Source organism: Dipodomys spectabilis, unplaced genomic scaffold (assembly GCF_019054845.1).
Source record: "Dipodomys spectabilis isolate Male_0828 unplaced genomic scaffold, ASM1905484v1 ptg000197l, whole genome shotgun sequence".
NCBI classification, from domain to species: Eukaryota; Metazoa; Chordata; class Mammalia; order Rodentia; family Heteromyidae; genus Dipodomys; species Dipodomys spectabilis.
In genome coordinates, this window is record NW_024870874.1 from 5,356,211 (window position 1) to 5,376,366 (window position 20,156).

Below are 20,156 nucleotides of genomic sequence, written 5' to 3' on the forward strand. Positions count from 1 at the left end.
ACATTGATAGAAGGACTGAAGCTCAAGTTTAGCGCCCTAAAATTTATGATTCCCAATCTGAAAAATAACTAAGTTTAAAAAAAATATGTAGAAAAGGTTCAAATGGTTGACTGCTTGACTAGTATGTACAGAAGTCCTGAGTTCAAATCTTGGTAACACCAAGAAAAGAGTAGAAAAAATAAAAAGATAAAAATTTTTTTATCGGTCGTGGAGCGTGAACTATGGGTGCTGTCCCTACACTCTTCAGCTCAAGGCAAGCGCTCTACCACTTGAGCCACAGCACCATTTCCGGTTTTCTAGTGGTTAAATTGTAGATAATAGTCTCACAGTCTTTCCTGCCTGTCCTGGCTTTGAACCATGATCCTCAGATCTCAGCCTCCTCTGTAGCTAGGATTACAGGTGTGAGCCACTAGTGCCCAGTCAAACTTTTAATTTTAATAAGCTAGTTCTTTCCTTAATAGTGAAAACAAAAGACATAAGATTACCTTAAAATATGGACATTTATGATTCATTTATTCAGTTAAAATATGCTTATACCCAGAGGAAAAGTGAATGTTGTTAGAATATTACATAGTGTGCATATTCATTACACACAAATACAGTTTTCACTCCATTATCTTCTGTGTGGCCCATGACATGCCAGCTTATCTGTTTAGAGTGCTTTTCTATGTGCTCAATTATATGTGTAAGGTTGTTAATGAAGAAAAATAAAATAAGGAATATTTAGAAATATAATTATATAGAGGTCAGAACTGTGAAAATTGCTTTTCTACAATAACTATAACTTTACTTTATTGCCTAAATTATATAGTAATAAAATTATTTTTATACTCTGAGAATATCTAGTCTTGGTTCTTAGTAAGTAATTGCAATGTATTTTTCTAAATAGCAAGTAGTTATTTAAAAAAAAATAGTTTGTTTTCCTAGTATATTTAACCATGAGTTGGAATATTTTAGACCTGTGAAAGGAAAACTTTGAAAACTTCTTTTAAGAAATTGCCTTCATTTTTTATTATAAAAGGTAATAATTTTTCAAATCAATATTGGTGAATTATAGGAAAAAATACAGAGCTAAAGCCAAATACCTGAGTCTCAATAGTATCAAAAGTTGTAAGAACTTAGGCTGGGGTATGGCTCAAGAAGTACAGCATCTATCTAGCAGTTAAATTCCAAGCACTACTAAAAGTAATTTATTTTTTTCTAAAGTTATAAAAACTTGTCCAACTTCCTCAAATATACCAAGTTGATTTCCAATGTATGGTTAGAATTGATAAATAATATACATAACAATATTAGAGCCAAAAAATTAGAGAAGTAAATATTATGTGAAGTCTTATAAAAAATAAAATTACGAAGATCACTAGGAATTTCAGTCTTTTAATATTTACCTATTGAACTCAGTAGCATATATCTCTCATTGTACAGTTCATTACTGTGTGCATTCACATTCATTTTTCTAGAAATAACATTTTTAGAAAGCTCCAACTCCATTTCCTATTCATGATAGAAAATTGAAGGGAGATGGTTTTTAATGACAGATTACATGGCATCTTACATTCCACTAGTTAGAATCTGGCTGAATGATTTACAGTGATGAGCTCGAAGATAATATAACAACAATAAACTGACATTTTTAATCAATCTCTTTGAACACAGAATAATTGTTAAAACAGTTTTAAAAGAATATTTCCCCAAAATATCACAATAATCTTTTACAATGCATTTCCAGTGAATTTTAAGAATTTTTGCTGTATTCTTCACTGATGTATTTTTTATGGATTCTAGTTATACACCTTATGTAAATTTCTAGATACACTTAACATTATTCTTTTGGAATTGTTCCCAGGTAAATAAATACAGTTTATTTAGCTTAAAAGGCATAGTGATAATAGTTGGTATTTATAAATCAGTAACTGGGTATGCTAAAAATACAAATGATATCATTTCTCGGTTTTATGCTTGTTTCTAATTACTATAACCCAAACAAACAGCAGGTATGGCTACTAAAATTCTTTTTAAAAATTTAAAATTTTTGACAATTTTAAAAACTAAGATATCTTAAAAACATTAGATGCTTGCATTAGTTTGTAATATGCATATACTGATTCAGATTACATCAATATGATTTGTCCTACAGCTGCTTCAAATTAAGAACAGGTGTAGAAGACAGATTATGCAAATACTCATATTAATGTAATTGTCAAATTGGTGTGTTTACCATTGTGCTTTTAAAGAGTAGACTGTAGTCCTATTTTAAATGTAAATTAGTTTCATTCTTCAGAGTAGCTCTTGGGTAATGAAACTCGGTCTTCTTTTAGAAAGTAATAATTTCTAGTAGACTATACTACAGTTCTAAAATTTGACAATTCCCAGTAAATACGTGTATACACAAAAAATGGTCTATATTTTAATACATATGTAGCCATGATGTATTTTTAAATTCTGACATCAGATCCCTATTTCGTTTCTTTTATTGTGCCATGCAGTGATCAACATGACATCTCTTACCATTTTTTTTCCTCAATCAGAATTCATCTTAGATTCCACCTTTAGGACTCCCAAGAAATATAATTCTTCAGAAACTGCATCACATCTATTTTTAATAATATTTTTCCTTCTGGAAATCAATCACTTTACCTTTTATTTTTAATGTTTAAAATTTGTATGTACTGATTTTCATATTTTAAACCATATTCTGTGACCACAGAGCAGCCTTTTACTCTGAGTTCATCCATGTGTTTGTGTGATAATTTTGTACTTGTCTAGTGTCATGGTGCAGTCATCCTGTTCAATAAAGGGCTTTGTCTCAAACCCCAGCTGGTCTTCTAGATCTGTAACAAGTACTGGGGGAGGGGAAGACATTATATCTAAGTGATACTAAGGCCAGAAATAGGAGAACTAAGGAATCATCCAGTAATGGTACTGATGTTACAAGCTCTCCTTTCTTTAACCCAATGTTTATCTCTAATGAGAAAAAGACCCTGAAGCAGTTATGATTTTATTTTGGCTTGCTAATGCATTTAGAGATTATTGTTTCTTTATGCTTTCTCATTTCACAGAGTAAGAAATTGAGACATAGAAAGGTTAAGTTATATCAGCTAAGATCATGAAGCTGGTAGTTTGATCTCAGTTGTGATTCAAGCCAGTGTAATTCCAAATCATGTGTCTTTTATCACTGACAACATATACCCTCTTAGTTTCTATTAGAAACATCTCAAAATTTGCTCTTTTGGAAATGAGATGAAGATAAAGATGGCAAATGTGAAATGCTAGCACTGCCTTTCCTTGGAGTGTTCATTGTGTAGAGAACCTAAGTGTATTTATGTACAGTTGAGATAGCTATGGCTCTCAAGACAAGATATGGGAATGCTGAGGTTCATAGGTAGCTTCATGGGAAGGTTCTCCATCATCTTCTATAAAAAGATTCCAATGGAGCTGGACATTGGCGGCTTACACCTATAAACCTAGGCACTCAGGAGGCTGAGATCGAAGGGTAGCAGTTTGAACCCAGTGTAAGTGGGAAATTCTGTGAGATCCTTTTCTCCAATTAACTACCACAAAAACAGCCAGAAGTGAATCTAGGGGTCAAGTGATAGAGTGCTAGCTTTGAGCAAAAAAGTTCAGAGACATCTCCCAGGTCCTCAGTTCAAGCCCCAGGATTATCACAAAAGAAATAGAAGAAAAAAAATCTCAATGGAATGATACCAACTCCTTTGGTTCTTTTCTTTTGGTATCTGTTGGGAATACCTTTGTGATGTCATGGTTCTCAGTAATGAAGACATATGTGTACGCAAAATGTGTTCACTAATCTTTTGATTTGAAAAAACAAAAGTGAGTGACAGTAACGAAACTCTACTAGAGTTTTCCTTGACTTAAAGCAGATACCCTGAAAATATTACAGGAAGAAATAGGAGAAACATTAGGGCTCCTTGGCACAGGTCGAAACTTTCTCAATAAAGACTCAGAGACACAGCCAATCAAAGAAAGGTTGTACAAATGGGATTGCATGAAACTGCAGAGCTTCTGCATGGCAAAGGACATAGCTAGCAAGACCAATAGCCCACAAATTGGTAGATCTTCACTGGCCATGCAACCTACAGGGGCCTCATAGCTAAAATATACTTAGAACTCAAAAAATTAAATCCCTCAAAAACAAATCCACAAAGAAACAACTACCCCATTAATAAGTTGGATAACGACTTAAGGAGAGACTTCTCTGAAGAGGAAATAGGAACGGCCAAGAGACACATGAAGAAATGCTCAACATCTCTGGACATAAAAGAAAAGGAAATCCAAACAACATTATGAAAATACTCACGTCAAATGGTAAAAGATTGTATATTGGAAAGAGTTCTATATTTTGAAACACTGGTCTGAGGTTCCTCTGAACCTTTTAACAAATTCAAGATAGGAAAGAAGTTCATAAGCACCAAATCATAATCAGAGATGCCAAGAATATAAACTTCTGTATGTGCAACTTGTAGTCTCTGTTTCTCATTAAAGAAGCTATCATTTGCCATTATTGGCAAGAAAAAGAGCTGCCACTGAGATTAACAGCGGATGAAAAGTAGCTGATCCAAGGGCTGCTGCTGCTACCACTGCAGGGATCAGAAGGGGAACTACCACATCCTTCAGAGCCCTCATGGATTCCTAGGGGTGACCATAATCCAAATTTCTTCCCCTATGGAGTAAAGCATACAGCAAAGGAGATGCTTGTACTTAGTGAATTTGGGAAAAGTAATAGAATGATACAGATGATTTTTTTTGATATTTGAAAGTTAGAACAGTAGATCTTCATACTTTAAGCAGTGAATCCAATCATAACCTGAAGGTACATTTCCTTGTAAAAGCTTACTGAAAGGTAATCATTGTAAAGGGTTCTTTTCAGTCTAGTCTCTAAGGACACGGAGGGGTAGTACCTCTGTGAAGGCCCAAAGCCTGGCAGAACAAAAGCCATGAATGCTTCATTGCCATCACTTGCTTATATTTCTGTTTAAGCTGGTGACAAATAGACTTCAGAACTCCTTTGAGTCAAGAGTTCCTTCTGGTTTGATGCTTAGTATGCTTCTATAAGATGACCAGCTAGAGTAAGACTTCCTTTAAGAAAAATTCAATGAATTTTAATATACTTTTTATTGCTTTTTGAAGAAAAAGCCTTCAAATAACAAGTTGAATATTTCATGATAAATTGTCTAGCACTGTGATATTTTATTCTTCATAGTAAATTATTATCTTTAAGTAGTTTTATAAAGGGATTTCACCTTAATATGTAAGTTTTTTAGTATAAAAATATATAATATCTCTCCTTTAACCTTCTTCACCATCTTTTCCAACCTTACCTACTTATGTCATTTTATGGCCATTTACATTTTTGAAAATTTGTATTAAGCAAGGGTTTTGTGTTTTAAAAATATTGTGTCTAAGTGCTTGGGTTCAAACCTTATGATCATAAATTCTTGAACAGTGAATTAAGATGAAAAGTCTAAGATTGATTTTGTTCTCAGATTCTTGATTTGAAATAGTCATAGTATATAATATGCTGTGTTCCAGCCATCCTGAAAGCCATTTCAATAGATTCTGTATGCTGGCATTTGTTTTAGAAATAATGGCATGCAAATGTGGTTTAACATCTGCACTATGTCTCTTAATCCTAACAAGGCATTTTCTATTAGATGCAGTCTGAAAAATCACATTAAGAAAAATATATCATCTGTGAAATTATATTCTGAATGCCCCAAATAGCAAAGAAAGGGACAGTATCCAGTTAAATCTAGTCCAGCATTCCATTTTTATGAGCTTCTAATTTTAAATATTCATTTCCATTTCTAAACCAAATTGAGCTGAGAATATTTGTTTTCTAAGTTTTTTTCTAACTTAGTTTATCACAAAAAATTCTCAAAAATAAATATGTGCTATACTGTTTAAAAGTGACTCTTACTTTTTGCTTGGTAACATAAAATTTAAGCTTATCCTTGTACCTCTAAGAGTCATACTTTTCAAATAAGTTAAATTTTAGTATGTCTCAAAAACAGTTTTTTTAAGACCTGACTTTTACTAATTTACTAATGCACATAAGGAATTTGTTGAAGAATAATAAAGAATACAATTTATGTAAAGAAACAGGACTTCATATAATCAATGAGGTTATGTATAATCTAAAGAGTTTTGTATGGGCCAGTGATAAAGGCTTATGTCTGACATCCAAGCCATTCAGGGGAAGGATTGTGGTTTGAGTACAGCGAGGGTAAAAGATTATGAAACACCTTCAACCAATGATAAAAGGTGGCGTGGTGGTAGAATGCACCTCTGTTCTCAGCTTTGTGGCAAGCGTGTAGGAAGATCATAGTCCACACTAGCCTGGGCAAAACTGACATCTGATTCATAGAATAACAAAAGAAGGGCTAGAGAGTTCAAACCAACATGCTAAACATTTTATGAAAATATTTTGTGTTGTCATTAGTTGATTCTTCAGTATTACACAGAGAACTCTACCTTGTATTTTAATGTTTTGACCTTTTGATATTTAAAGAGAAAAGACAGGTGATATATATTTAATAATACATCTAACATTTAGCAATGAGAAATATGAAGTCCATAAACACCATTTTGTTTAACATTGAAGTGGGCAAGTTTTATATGGTGATGGTTCCTTTCATAGTACTAAGGATTTTAACTCAAGATCTCACACGTGTTAGGCAAGCACTAAATAACTTGAATTGTATCCCAAGCTGTTTGTTTTTATTTTTTTCTGAGATAGGGATTCAATAACTTTGCCTAGGCAAGTCTTGAGCTTGTAACTCCCTGTCTCCACCTCCCAGGTCACTGGGATTACAGAAGTACATCACCACACCTGGCTTCTGTGGAGATCAGCTTGAAGATCACCTTCTGTTCTCTGCTTTCCTGCTCATTTGTGCTACCCTCCTTTCATTAGGACTCCATTCTCTGACTCTCTTATATTGGCTGAATAATTTCTGAATGCACTAAGGGACAAACACCTTCAAGCCTTCGTGTATTCCTCTCTTTTAATCTCATCCTCATTCACCTATCCATTGATTCTTGCTCTTTTAAAAAAGGCTTTTCTATTTCCTGTCTGCCATGTGTTTCCCTTCTCTGGGCTTCCATAGCACAAGCCATGTACAGGGTATTATGGCACTTAAAGATCCATCTCTAGTAGCTTATCTTTCCATATCTTATCACATCTTTCCATATATATGGAAATATATACTTGTGGAGTTAGACTTTGTTTCTAGATTCTTAACCTAGTGAGTGTCATCTTGTAATATTTGCAGGAAGGAAATGGCAGTGTGTACATTTTATCTATTCCATAATTTGTGTTTTTTTGGTCTTCTACTTTCCAAATGTACATAAGAAACTCAGCTTCCTTTTCATTTTACAAAGACCTTGAAATGTTCTCTTGAACAAAGAAAACACACATACAACCACTAAGCAAACATACAAGAGCCCATCAGTACTTATGGAGGAAGTGTCCATTGACCGCTGTCTTCACTTCCTCTCCAAAATAATAACCTTCAACACTTGTTGGAAGCACGGCATGCATCTTTGTTTTTCAGTGACTTTGGGAACAAGAAAGTCACTTGATTAACTTCCCCTGAGGTTCAGTGCTGCCTATGTGCTTAGTGAACAGATGCAGGCCTCATCTTCTTCCAAAACAGCAGCCAGGTCACCTGCCCCTACTTGATTTTAGCCTTACCTGTGGAGACAGCCAGGCTCTCGGGGTGAAAGGTGTCCATATCCTTTCTATTCTGGGCTTCTCTGCTGAGATTTCTAACAAGGGTGCCAATTAGTGCCAGTTATGATGGCAGCTTTCTGAAGTGAATAAGAAGGGGCTTGACTAAAAACAGGGTGAAAGAGGTGATTTGACGCCATTGTATTTTTTCATCTTTATTAATTTCTCAACATTTTTAATGGTTCTTTTTATTATTATTAAGTAGTTGTCTAAAGAGGTTACAACTCCAGAAATCAGGGTTTGAGTAAAATGTATCTTTTTAAATCTTAAAATTAATCTCATTTTAAAATTTCTTTCTTTTTTTTTTGTTGTTGGCCGTGGGGCTTGAACTCTGGGCCTGGGTGCTGTCCCTCAGCTCTTCAGCTCAAGGCGAGCGCTCTACCACTTGAGCTACAGCGCCACTTGCGGTTTTCTGGTGGTTTATTGGAGATAGGAGTCTCACGGTCTTTCCTGCCCGGGCTGGCTTTGAACCGTGATCCTCAGATCTCAGCCTCCTGAGTAGCTAGGATTACAGGCGTGAGCCACCAGCGCCCGGCCTAAAATTTATTTCTTATTTTAGGAATATTGTAAGTTTGTATTTTATGTTATGATTGTTTTTAACCTATGAAGGTAAGTAGGTTGGGTTGTGTTTACCAAGTAAAAGAAAATACACTGTTTTAAAAAATGTATGCACTTAATTATTAAAGAAGGCAAGCATGACAATTATAACTTTTTGAAAATTGGGTACTTTACAGTGTTATCAATAAATGTGGACTTATTCTTGAAAATTCTAAGGAATTCCCATCTGTGTCTTAGCACTATTCCCTCATGTTGTTGCTACCTGCTCTTGACTGCCACCTTCATCCACCTAGACATCTCTCTGATGTAGCTGAACCCTGTCACTGAATGTAACATTAGGGACACATACTAGTCTATATTAACTTCTCTGACCCATTCACCTTTCACACTTCTGTTGTCAAAACTGTTTTTTAACTACTATTCCCAAGAAAATGATTGGATATTCTTGCAGAAAGTCACATTACAGGCAGTGTTGTGCATCTGGCTTTAGCTCCACCTCCATTTCTATTTGGCAATGTTTCACTTGTTTCTGCACCCTTACTTTACCTCCTCCAAAAACTGGTTTCAGCTTTCATTGTGTCCTTAATATAGCGACCTCACACCCTTTACACTCCTTGAATTCACCTCCTGTCTCAGAAAGTGAGATTTTCCTATCTTTAAAAAGGAAATTATCAGTGGAAACTATATTATAGGTCTACATTAGATTTGTACCATCCAACTTATCCAGCTGCTTTTCTTTCCTTGTTAAACACTGAACATGAATGTATATACTTCTACTTCCGTTTCTTCTTTATTAAGGTTCGGTTTAGCTGCTTTTCTCTTTAGCCTTCTCAAACAGGTCTGTTGACTGTCACTGAAATAGGATCTGTGATCAGCTCCCCGGCTTCTGGACTATGTGGAGACATCTGAGACTTATGACACCATGGTTAGCCTCATTTGTCTTCGCATCTGTTTTTAATTTTTCTAGTTCAACATTTCTTTTTTTTTTTTTAATCAGCATTGCTAACCTCTGCTTGTACATTATCACCATTAGAGGTGTATATTTACAAATAAACTTAAAAAATCTGTCCTCTACTGAAGTTCAGTTATTTAAATTAAATTATTTAAATTTAAAATCATTAAATTAGAAATGTAGAAAGGCATCCCAGCACCCAGAAATATAAAGAGACCCAGGAGAGGGCAAACGCTTGCACAAGTTTAGAACTTCTTTAAACAATCACAGGGTCAGAACTTACCTGCTCATTGTGGTGTTACCACTGTGGAGGAAGGTGATTCCCAGGTATCTCCAGGTCTTGTCTTGCTCCTAAACTTAAGGCTTATATTCAAGGGACTGATAGAAATGTTTGCCTAAGTGTTGTGCTGTCACATCTAGGTTTTGAGTCCCAAATAAAGCAAATTTCTTACCGTTCTTAAGTGTTTCCTTTGTACTGACTTATCTTGCTAGGGTTATCTCAGCCTACTTTTCCTGTCCCCTATTCATCCCTCTTCACTGGGTCACTCAATCTTCAAATTCCTGAATATTGGCATCTTCAAAAAGAGAGCCCTTCTCTTTCTCACTTTGCTGCTATTGCTTTGCCCCTGCTGTAAGTCATTGTCTGGTGAATTTTTCACAGTGTAAGCTGTCAATCAATGCAATCAAATTCACACCCTCATGCTTTTTTCCTTATCTTCTTTAGAAAGAGCTGTACTTCCCATTTACATCAGTGGACTTCACAGAGATTCTCTTTGTCTAGGGTATGGAACTCTTCATAACTCCAGTCTTTCCCGCTTTATCTCTCATCAGTTTTCCCCAGTTCTTCTGCATTCCTACTGAACCATACTCATCACACTTCCTGGAAACAATCCTAAACTCCTTTTCTTCTCACTTCTATTGGTCAAATTATAAATCCCTAAAACTAACCTTATTCCTCATTTAATATAGTCAAAGTGTTCTTTTGACTTCTTCAATATTCTCCCTCTCTCTGTCTCTCTTACACACACACACACACACACACACACACACACACACACACACACACACACATGCATGCACACACATACATTCACACACGGACGCATGCACACAGAATCTCAGCTTCCAATTCAGACCTAGAATTTGAGAGCTCAGTGAATTTAAATGGAGAAGAAACTATATTTATTTTTACACACTAATCAGAATTTAGTATTTTTTGTATTATGAATGGAGGCCACAAACCACAGCAGGATTTGCAATGTCTAAGAGTCTGTCACAAATAGAAATCCCAGATAATTTTCTCTCAAGACATTGACAAAAACATCTAGAAATATTTTATGCTCGTTACTACTTCAAAATTATAGTGGTTCTTAAGCCTGCCACTATTTCATTTTACTTAATGTATTAATAAGGAAACACACTTATTAATATTTTACAAATGTAGCTTTTAAAATAATTTGAAAACTGAATCTCAGTATATGGATTTTCTTTTAAATTCCCTCTGCACTTTTTTACTGTCTGCAACTACTTTTTTTTCTGAGAAGACTATGTCAGAAGATTTTTACCAAATTTCTAAATTGATTGATGACATAATTAACCAATCAAACAAAATAAAAGAGCCCTAAGTTCCTGCACCTGAAAATGATACATATTTTGTTGTACCATAGTGTGTAAGGTTTGTTCACTATCCCATGGACACAGAAACAATTTTCATTCACTGTATTTCTCCATGGCTAGTGTAGTTTGTAGCACTTAACAGTCATGAAGGTGTTGATTGACTATTGTATTATATACTGTAGAATATAGGATATATAATAAATTCATGTCTTTTGACAAATGATTTTTAAATACCTAGACTTCCTTTTCCACCAAAAATTTTTCTTTAATGGCTACACCATGTTTTCTTCATATTATAAGAGTTTTGTAGTCTATCTATGCCACACAGGAAGTAAGGCAAGACGACCTCCTCCAAATGAAGAAGATAAATTCTTCAGGGATGTGTTCAAATGAGTGCTGCTCAGGGTTTCTGGGGTATATGATTCCAGCTTGTGTGTGTGTGTGTGTGTGTGTGTGTGTGTGTGTGTGTGTGTGTGTGAGAGAGAGAGAGAGAGAGAGAGAGAGAGGAGAGACTGAGAAACAGAGAGACAGACAGAGACACAGAGAGATACACAGAGAGAGAGAGAGAGAGAGAGAGAGAGAGAGTGAAAGAGAGAAAGTTTCAAATAGGGTCTTTTGCTAACTTTTGCTAACTTTTGCCTGCATTGACCTTGAACTGCAATGCTCCTGTCTCTTGATTCCAGAGTAGCTAGGATCACAGATGTGTACAACTCTCCCAGGGTCCCTGCTTCTTTTGTATGAGCTTCAAAGGTGTATCAAGTACTCTGACCCACTTTGCTGATGTCATCCTCAAAACTGATATTCTTGAGGCACTTGTCTTTGTCTAGAACTGGGAAGTTTTCATCTGGTTTTCAAAAGTGGGCTGGGGAAGAATAAAGTAGTGTGATTGTGGAAAGTCCTTTAGTCTCACCCTAGTAAAACCCACTGGCCTCAGTGCTGTTGTGATAATTCCTATCATATATGATGAATAACCCAAATCCTGGCAATCTACCAAAAAGCAAAGTAGCTACAGAGATGAATCAGACATTTTTGTTATAGTTTTAAAGTTTCATTTCATACCATGCAAAGGTGTCCTGCCTTCTGAATTTTTCTTTAATTTTTTTTTCATTTTCAGTATGGAGCCCAGTGTGCACCCATTCATAATAGTGTGAGACCTCAAATAGTGTGACATGCATTTTTTAATTGTCAAGGTGATATGCAGAGGGGGTTACAGTTACATGAGTAAGGTAATAAGTACATTTCTTGTCAAACTTGTTACCCCTTCCCTCATTTTTCTCCTACTTTCCCTCCCCCAACCCAACTTACCCCCAAGTTGTACAGATCATTTCCAAAATATTGTCTTGTGTATAATGCTGTTGCATTGTTCTTTGTCTCACCATTTTGTTGGACTCAATTTTCTTAAATACATAAAAGATTGAGCATCTCTCTAGCCAACCTCAATACAGATAAGTGTTAGATTACAGAGTACATGAGGGGAGTTTTTGCATCCTTTCAAGTAGATAATATACAGTACAACTTCACTATTTATTTTTAAAAAGTTGAGTGTCACTCTGAATCAATAATAATAGCTAATATATATTAAGCACATGGCTAATAAATAGTGCTAATTGCACCAGCACTGTTTAGTATTTTATAATAGTATGTAATAATCATATATATATATATATATATAAAATAATAGTATGGGGGCTGGGAAGTTAGCTCAATGGTAGAGTGCTTGCCTTGCATGCATGAAGCCCTGGTTCGATTCCTCAGCACAACATAAGCAGAAAAAGTCAGAAGTGGCGCTGTGGCTCAAGTGGTAGAGCATTAGCTTTGAGCTGAAGAGCTGAGGGACAGCGCCAAGACCCAGAGTTCAGGCCCCACGACGGACAAAAAAAAATAAATACAACAAAATAATAGTATGTAATAATTCCTATTATAACATTCTCATGTAGGGTAGGCAGAGTCAAGGTGAAGTACAGAAGGCCTATGAACAGGAAAATCATTAGTTCATCCTGGGCTACACTGTAGGACATTGGTTGAGGAGATGAAGATGGGGTAGAAGGTAGGGAGAGGGAGAAAAGAAGAGAGGGAGAAGGAGAAAAGGAAGAGAAGGAAGAGAAGGAAAGGGAAAAAAGGAGAGGGAGCCAAGTAAAGCTACGTATCTTGGTCAAGGTCACACAACTAGTTACTGTTGAGACGGGATCTGAACCCCGGCAGACTGTCTCCAGAACCAAAATGTTTATTTTGAACATTAAATGACTTACTCTTTCTTATTTTAATGGAAAATTATAGTGGTCCATATTTAATGGAAGAACAGATTCTTTCTGAACTTACTGTTGAAAGCTCATTCCAGTACATTGTCCTGGCCTTTTCACTGTTGGAAGGTTCCTTGGTACTTATTTGAAACAGATGCAAACACTTAAAACATCCATTTGAATTGGTCTTTGTGTGATTTGTTGGACTATGTCAGGTTGCCTCCAGGAGACTCATTTCTAAGTGACTGTCTGATTACATTCATCTTTCTGCTCCTTTAGAAACCGGCAGCTCCATGGCTGTGGTAAAGCCTGGCTGGTCAGGGGTTTGTGAGCCTCTCTTGCCAAGATTCTGTCTCTGCATGTTGTAGGAGCATTAGGGCAGTTGTAAGTAAGAAACAGCATGGATTTCTCAAAGTAGTTTCTTAACCTAACCTGTTGGCAGATTCGATGACTGGCTAATGGTTGTTCAGTGTATTTTCGCACACTTTTAACTCCAGGAGTTGTCTGCTGAGAGTTATTTTATAGCCTTTGCTTTTCTGTTATTCTTCTTTAGTAAACTCAAGACCCCCTTGACCTTCTCACAAATTGTGCTTTCTTTCTCTTTATTGTTAGTGCTTTTTTTTTAACTCTTTTGAGTTTTTAATTGTGATATTTAAGAAGTTGCATGCAAAGTGACAAGAATAGGAGAAAGTCACTACAACCCCACAGCATGGACAACATACACACTTTCTCTCTCTCTCTCTCTCTCATTCCTATAATGGTAGACTAATTTGGTGGTTTAATGTACTTCATTTATCTTATGGTGATCGAATGAGTTGGCATAAGTATTTGTATAATCAAAGTTGCTACTCAAAAAAAAAAAAACTAAACAAAAACAAACATGTACTTTAGAGTATCAGAAATTGAAGAAATAGTTTTTGTACCAATCAATCAATGTATATGATAGTCTCTATTTAGATGCATTAGAGTTCCTTCAGACTCTTGATTTATATCACCAAGAGCTCCCTATTTGTCAGTTAAAATGACATTTGGGACATGTTTAAGGAAACAAAGAAGATTCTGCCTTTCAGTTATCCTTGGATTTAGTGAATTATGATTCTAAGTCAGTTGGGCTAAGAATAGGCAATATTCTCACACTGAAGCCTCAGTATATTTTCATCACAGAGCTCCAAAACTACATAAGAAATCTTGTGAAATCTTCCTTCTAATGAACTCCTGATGCCCAGGCACCTATAAGCAGCATTTATACCCTTTTATGTTGTACATTTTTGTATATTTTTAATCACACAAAAATCTCAAGAGCGGGGACTTCCTCTGTCCTATTCCCTCTTCCTGACCCTAACTGGGAATGCAAATCCTCAACCTCTCAGCATGTTTAGTTCATTTCTAAGACACATATTTGAATATTGTATTCAACTTGAATGTTCCTAAAAGAGGGTACGGTGATGATTCTTATTTACAGAACTTCATTTTCAATATTAAATGTAAATAGTGTCTGAGCACCTTTGAAGTTCACATGACACTTCATTTTGGTTTTCTGTTGGTGAGCATCTGTCTCTGAGGTTTTTAAATTTGTTGTTGGTGGTGGTCTGGTTTATTGTTCCCTTGTTACCGTATGGAGCAGCATCTCCTTCTTAAGGATACTATGACCTTGTTAAATAGCAGTCCAAAAATTGTGTGGCTTGTTTTGATTTTAACCAAAGTTACAGCTGCCTAGCTGTAAAGCAGTCAGTTTCTCTTATTATGACTAGTTCTTCAACTTGTACTGTTTTAAATTGCCTGCAATTAGCATATTTCAACCTTATTTTTAGGTTTAAATTGCAGTGTGAGAGTGTACTCTCCTCTTAGCTAATTAGTGCTATCAAGGAACAGTAGGTTACCTCATTAGTACCATGTGCATTTAATTAAAGAAGAGAAAATTGGAGTTAACCTCATAGTTAATATTTTCACAGAGTGCTACAATGCCAACACCTTCAATTGGAGTCACACCCCTGTGTATCTAATTATGCACTGATGCCAAATAAGGTTAGCAAGGGTACCACAAGGCTGTTGACAAAATAATTTAGATGAAAATGTGTTTGTTGGATTCTGACAGTAAAATACAACTTGAACATTTTCCCTCCAGTCCTCATCTGCCAGCATCAGGTGACATGCTTCTTCATAAGAAACAGAAGGCAAGGGATATTTTGGAAGCCATTTCTCCTGTCTGAATTAATGTTTCTCTAAGCTTGAAGAAAGCGGCATACAGTCATGTAAAGCATATACAATCCAGTTCTTAAACAGAGCCTCTGAACTTCAGAGATATATTTGAAAAGAATTATTTATAAGATGTAATATTTACATGCATCAAACCACTACAAATACTCCCTGACACCCTTACCACGTCCCTCCTTGCTTTTCTTCTTTCCTAGTATAGTTATAATTTCCCCTGTGTGCCTTATGAATGGGGATCATCCTTTCATATCATACTTGAACTCTAAGGATGTGCTGTCACATGGTCTATTCAAATGCATTGTAATCCTTTTGCCCTTCAGACAAAAATCTTTGAAATGTCTAATGCTACTTAGGTGAAAAATGACATTCCATGTCATTTATCAATAAATAATCACTCCGCTGTTAGAGATAAAAATGCAAACTATATGTTTGAGTATATAGAGTAGATTTCGGTGTAAATGGCAAAATTCAACAGGTTTTCACTAATATGATGGAGTGTAGCTCCATATTCTTAGATCTGTTTTAGTGGCAGTAAATGTGATATAGCAGTGCACAGCCAAGAGAGTTTGGTAAAGAGCTTGTTGTAATTGTTCTCACATTTCATAGTATAGTAGCATTTGTGTTCATTGGTACAGATATAATGGATTGCAACCCAGAGGTAAGCTTTTTCCAAATTTGGTGGAGATGACTGAGTTTAAAAGACAAACAGAATACCATCTTCTAAAAATTGCAGTGCCATTTAAATCTATAGAAAGATTTATGAATATTGTCCTTAATTCTAGTTTAGGAGTTGGAAGTCACAAGATAGCACCATCAAAAAGAAGCAGGGCAGTTTTTAGTCATTTGTTAATTCATTATGATTCCAGTATTCAAATTCATAACAGTCCAATTATTCCTATTTCATAAAAATCTATGCAGTATATACTGTGTGACAAAACTGGAGCAGTCTCCTTTGTGTTGAACCTTACAAAATAGCAATCCCCAAAAATAATTTTTTAAAGGTGATAATGTAGATTATTAGTATAAGTCTTAAGACTGGGGGGGAAAAAAGCCAACTCCTGATTCTCTTTGTTTAACCTAGGAATTGCTTCCAGAATCAAAATTATGTGTGTGTGGCCACTCTTCTGGTGATGAGCATCCTCACAACACATTTGCAGTAAGTTATATGGGGGCAATTAGAAAGCCAACTGCTAAGCACAAGCCATGACCCAACCCCTCCAAACAGATTACCTGTGATTTTTCTATAACCAGGTGCAGGCCATTGGAGCCCACAATCAACTGATGGCTAATGTTAAGATGTAGATGCAATTGGTTGGTTTTCTGTCACCTCTTGTGTTCTCAATTCAATTATGTATCATCAAATATGCAGTCAGTTTCTATTACTTGATCATATTAAAAACCACTTGATATATATATTAAGACAGTCGCACCAATACACTTTTTTTTTACTTTTAGGAGGAATTACATGCTAATAATATATGGAGAAAATAAATGGACAGAGATTATAGATTGATCCAGTGTTGAGGAAAAATTACTGCTTCTCGGCTTCTTGATTTGAAAATTGTCATATAAATAGGTTGTGTGTGTGTGTGTGTGTGTGCGCACATGCATGCACGCATTCTACCATTACAATTTAACTTGTCTCTTTGAACGATAATATTCACTGAAAATTGTTTTGGTACTGGTTAGTACTGGAAATTAATAGTAATCATGAAGTGTCCACAAATTTATAAGCAGAACAGTTTTACATTTTTGTTTAGCATGGTTCCTACCTATATTATTCAAACATTCTAAAATTTATGTACTTTGATATAGTTTTTACTTGTTCACTTGTGAACTAATGAATTTACTTAGTCTTACTACAAGTATTCCAAAATGGATTCTCAACATTTACTTTTTACTTCCAGTATGTATTTCCTAATTAGAAATGATAGAGGGGCTGGGAAGGTGGCTCAGTAGTAGAGTGCTTGCCTTGCATGCACGAGGGCTTGGGTTCTATTCCTCAGCACCACCTAAACAGAAAAAGCCAGAAGTGGTGCTGTGGCTCAAGTGGTAGAGTGCTAGACTTGAGCTGAAGAACTGAGGGATAGCGCCGAGGCCCATAGTTCAGGCCCCACAACCAACAAAAAATAAAAAGGAAAGAAATGATAGAATACAATGCAAAATTCTTGAAATAAATAATGAATTCCATAATATAGTTTTCAAAACAGGTAATTTTTCAATAAAATTATGTTCAATTAATACATAATGCCCTTATTTATGGTAAATATAAATTTTTCCTAGGTGTTCACTGATATTAAAAAACTCATAGTCATAGTCAAAAGTAGCAGAATAAACAATGGAATCAGTAAATTTAGACTATTGGTAATAAATTTTGCATATGCAAGTTTTATAAGTTTCTGAAATAATACATTTTGGGATCCTGCTCATTTTAATCCTAAAGTCTTTGACCTTCTTGAACTTTCTTTATAATAATTTTTAAAAGAGAAAGCAAAATTATAAACTGATAATTTTATTTAAACTAGTATAAGCTGCATTTACACAACTGGCTAATATAATTGGTTTTCTAAGTGTTCTTTATATAGTTTAAAGGAAGATACATTTCAGGTAAACATTATATATAGGTATAAATTTAACCTTAAAGAATATTAATCTGAAATGCAATTTAAAAGAGCATTAAAAATTGGTGAACATTCCCATTTTTTCTGGAGATTTGGGTTATCATCAGATATTAGGTATTCTCTAAATAGAGTATCTAGTATTACATTGTGGAACACCAATATTTTTATGCACACTTTAAAAATATATTTATTATGTCCTTCCATTACTGGGCAGTAATTGTACCTGCTTACATCATCTCTACCTGAAAATTGTCATCTTAAATTCTATATGCTTTTTAAAAATATTTTGGTTCCATTGGTTATATGTTTAGTATTTTGAGAGGGATAATACATACATTTGTACAATTTTGGTATCTTCAGTAAAAATAAAGTATAGAATTTCTGGTTTTAATCACAAGGGCACTGGAGTTGAAAAGCTTCATAATGAGAGCTTACTCTCCAATGCTTATTGTCTACATTTAGTTCTTCAAATGTCTACTTGATCTACTTGTCTACTTGATCTCTATCCTGAAAAACAAAATCACTCGTTTTACTTTTCTTTTGTGTTTTTGATTTTTCTATACATTCTTAATGTATCTCAGACTGTGCCCTACCATAACACAGAAACCCAAGTCCATTATTTTATAACTATGCCTGTTGACACCCCATCTGCCCAAATAACCTCGTTAACACCTACCTGCAGATAGCCTTATTGTTATTCTTGCCCACAGGTTTTAACAGCAAAATACATACTGTTTTAGCAGAGATCTGGCCTGTTTGCACTAACTGCTAAGGCAATTATGTTAAACACTTATGGTCTTTGTCTTTTGAACCTTGTTTGTCAAATGAATTTTTTGGTGGCTAAAATATATTAGGCTTATAAAATAAGAACAAAATGTGGCTGCAGTTTTGTATATCATTCAAATTAAACATTGACCATATTTTGTCACCCTCTTCCCCCACCCCGGAGGGCTTCACTTTTTTTGTAATTTCCTACTGGGTGCTTCATTTTGAGGAGATCATGATGATGTTTAAGAATTTCTTTTCTTTTTCAAATTCCTCTGTCCAGCTTTACATAAATCTCAACGCCAAACCAGGCTTTAAGAGCCCCTAGAATTAATGCTAGGCTAATTATCTAGTCCTTTTCCTCATGCTCTCAGTCTATGAGAATTAGAATTACTTATCTCATAGAATAGCAATTGAGATTAAATTTGATAACTTTCAAAAGTTACCTGAGGACCAGCGTATACTAAGTATGTAGTAGATATTGAATCCATTTGTAGCGTTGTTATGCATTTACTTGGACAAACAGACAATTCTGCTTGAAATCACTTAAAATATGTTTAATATTAATCTTAAAATAGTCATTGGACATTGGACATTGGATCATGACTAAGAAAACTGGAGGCATTCCCCAATGAGAGGATTTTTTATATTCATTCTTTTTTTTTTTTTTTTTTTGGGGTCCGGTCGTGGGGCCTGAACTCTGGGCCTGGACGCTGTCCCTCAGCTCTTCAGCTCAAGGCTAGCGCTCTACCACTTGAGCCACACCGCCACTTTTGGCTTTTTTCTTTTTTGCTTATGTGGTGCTGAGGAATCGAACTCAGGGCCTCAGGCATGCAAGGCAAGCGCTCTACCACTGAGCCATCTTCCCAGCCCCTTTATATTCATTTGTTAAAATGGGAAAGTGACTAATTCACTTAACAAAATCATGGTTATCCAAATCCAGTATGATTATTCAAGAAGAGGATGGCTAAATGGAGGAGACAGAGCCCTACTTTGTTACACTCTAACTCTAGAGCTAACTCTGGCAGCTAAGGGTTGTTGTGGCTAAAAAGTGAGGAAAAATGATTACTTCTCAGTAATAGAATTAGAAAATAAAAGGATAATGCCAGTTTATTTGAATGTTTTCTTCCTTCCCTTCAATTATAAATGCATGGCATTTACTTTCAACTAAAATGGGAAAATAGCTGACCAGTAATGTTTTTTTTTCCCTAGAGCATTCTTGTTTTAAAACCCACTCAGCACAGTTTTAACTCTTTGCATAGGGTAGAGATATATATCCCATAAACATGACATTTTTATGAAGCAGTACAGTTTCACTATGTTTATTTTTAATGATCTATATTGATAAGAATAAGGATGTTAGTACTATCATTCTTCAGTAAGAAATAGTCCTTAACATAATAAAATATTTCAAGTGCATTTCATCTGATTTCATTAGTGTC

The 20,156-nt window shown here is 35.2% G+C and overlaps 1 protein-coding gene across 8 annotated transcripts in view; it reads left to right on the top strand.

The window, feature by feature from the left end:
• Nucleotides 1-20,156, top strand: part of Foxp2 (forkhead box P2) — a 266,192-nt gene that overhangs the window by 123,709 nt on the left and 122,327 nt on the right. The window contains exon 3 of one of the 8 annotated variants that reach the window (XM_042695928.1): nucleotides 16,410-16,484. The exons of the other annotated variants lie outside the window; for them this stretch is intronic. Coding sequence (XP_042551862.1) covers nucleotides 16,410-16,484 — 75 coding nt within the window. The remainder of the gene's footprint in view (nucleotides 1-16,409; nucleotides 16,485-20,156) is intronic. 8 annotated transcript variants of the gene reach the window in all.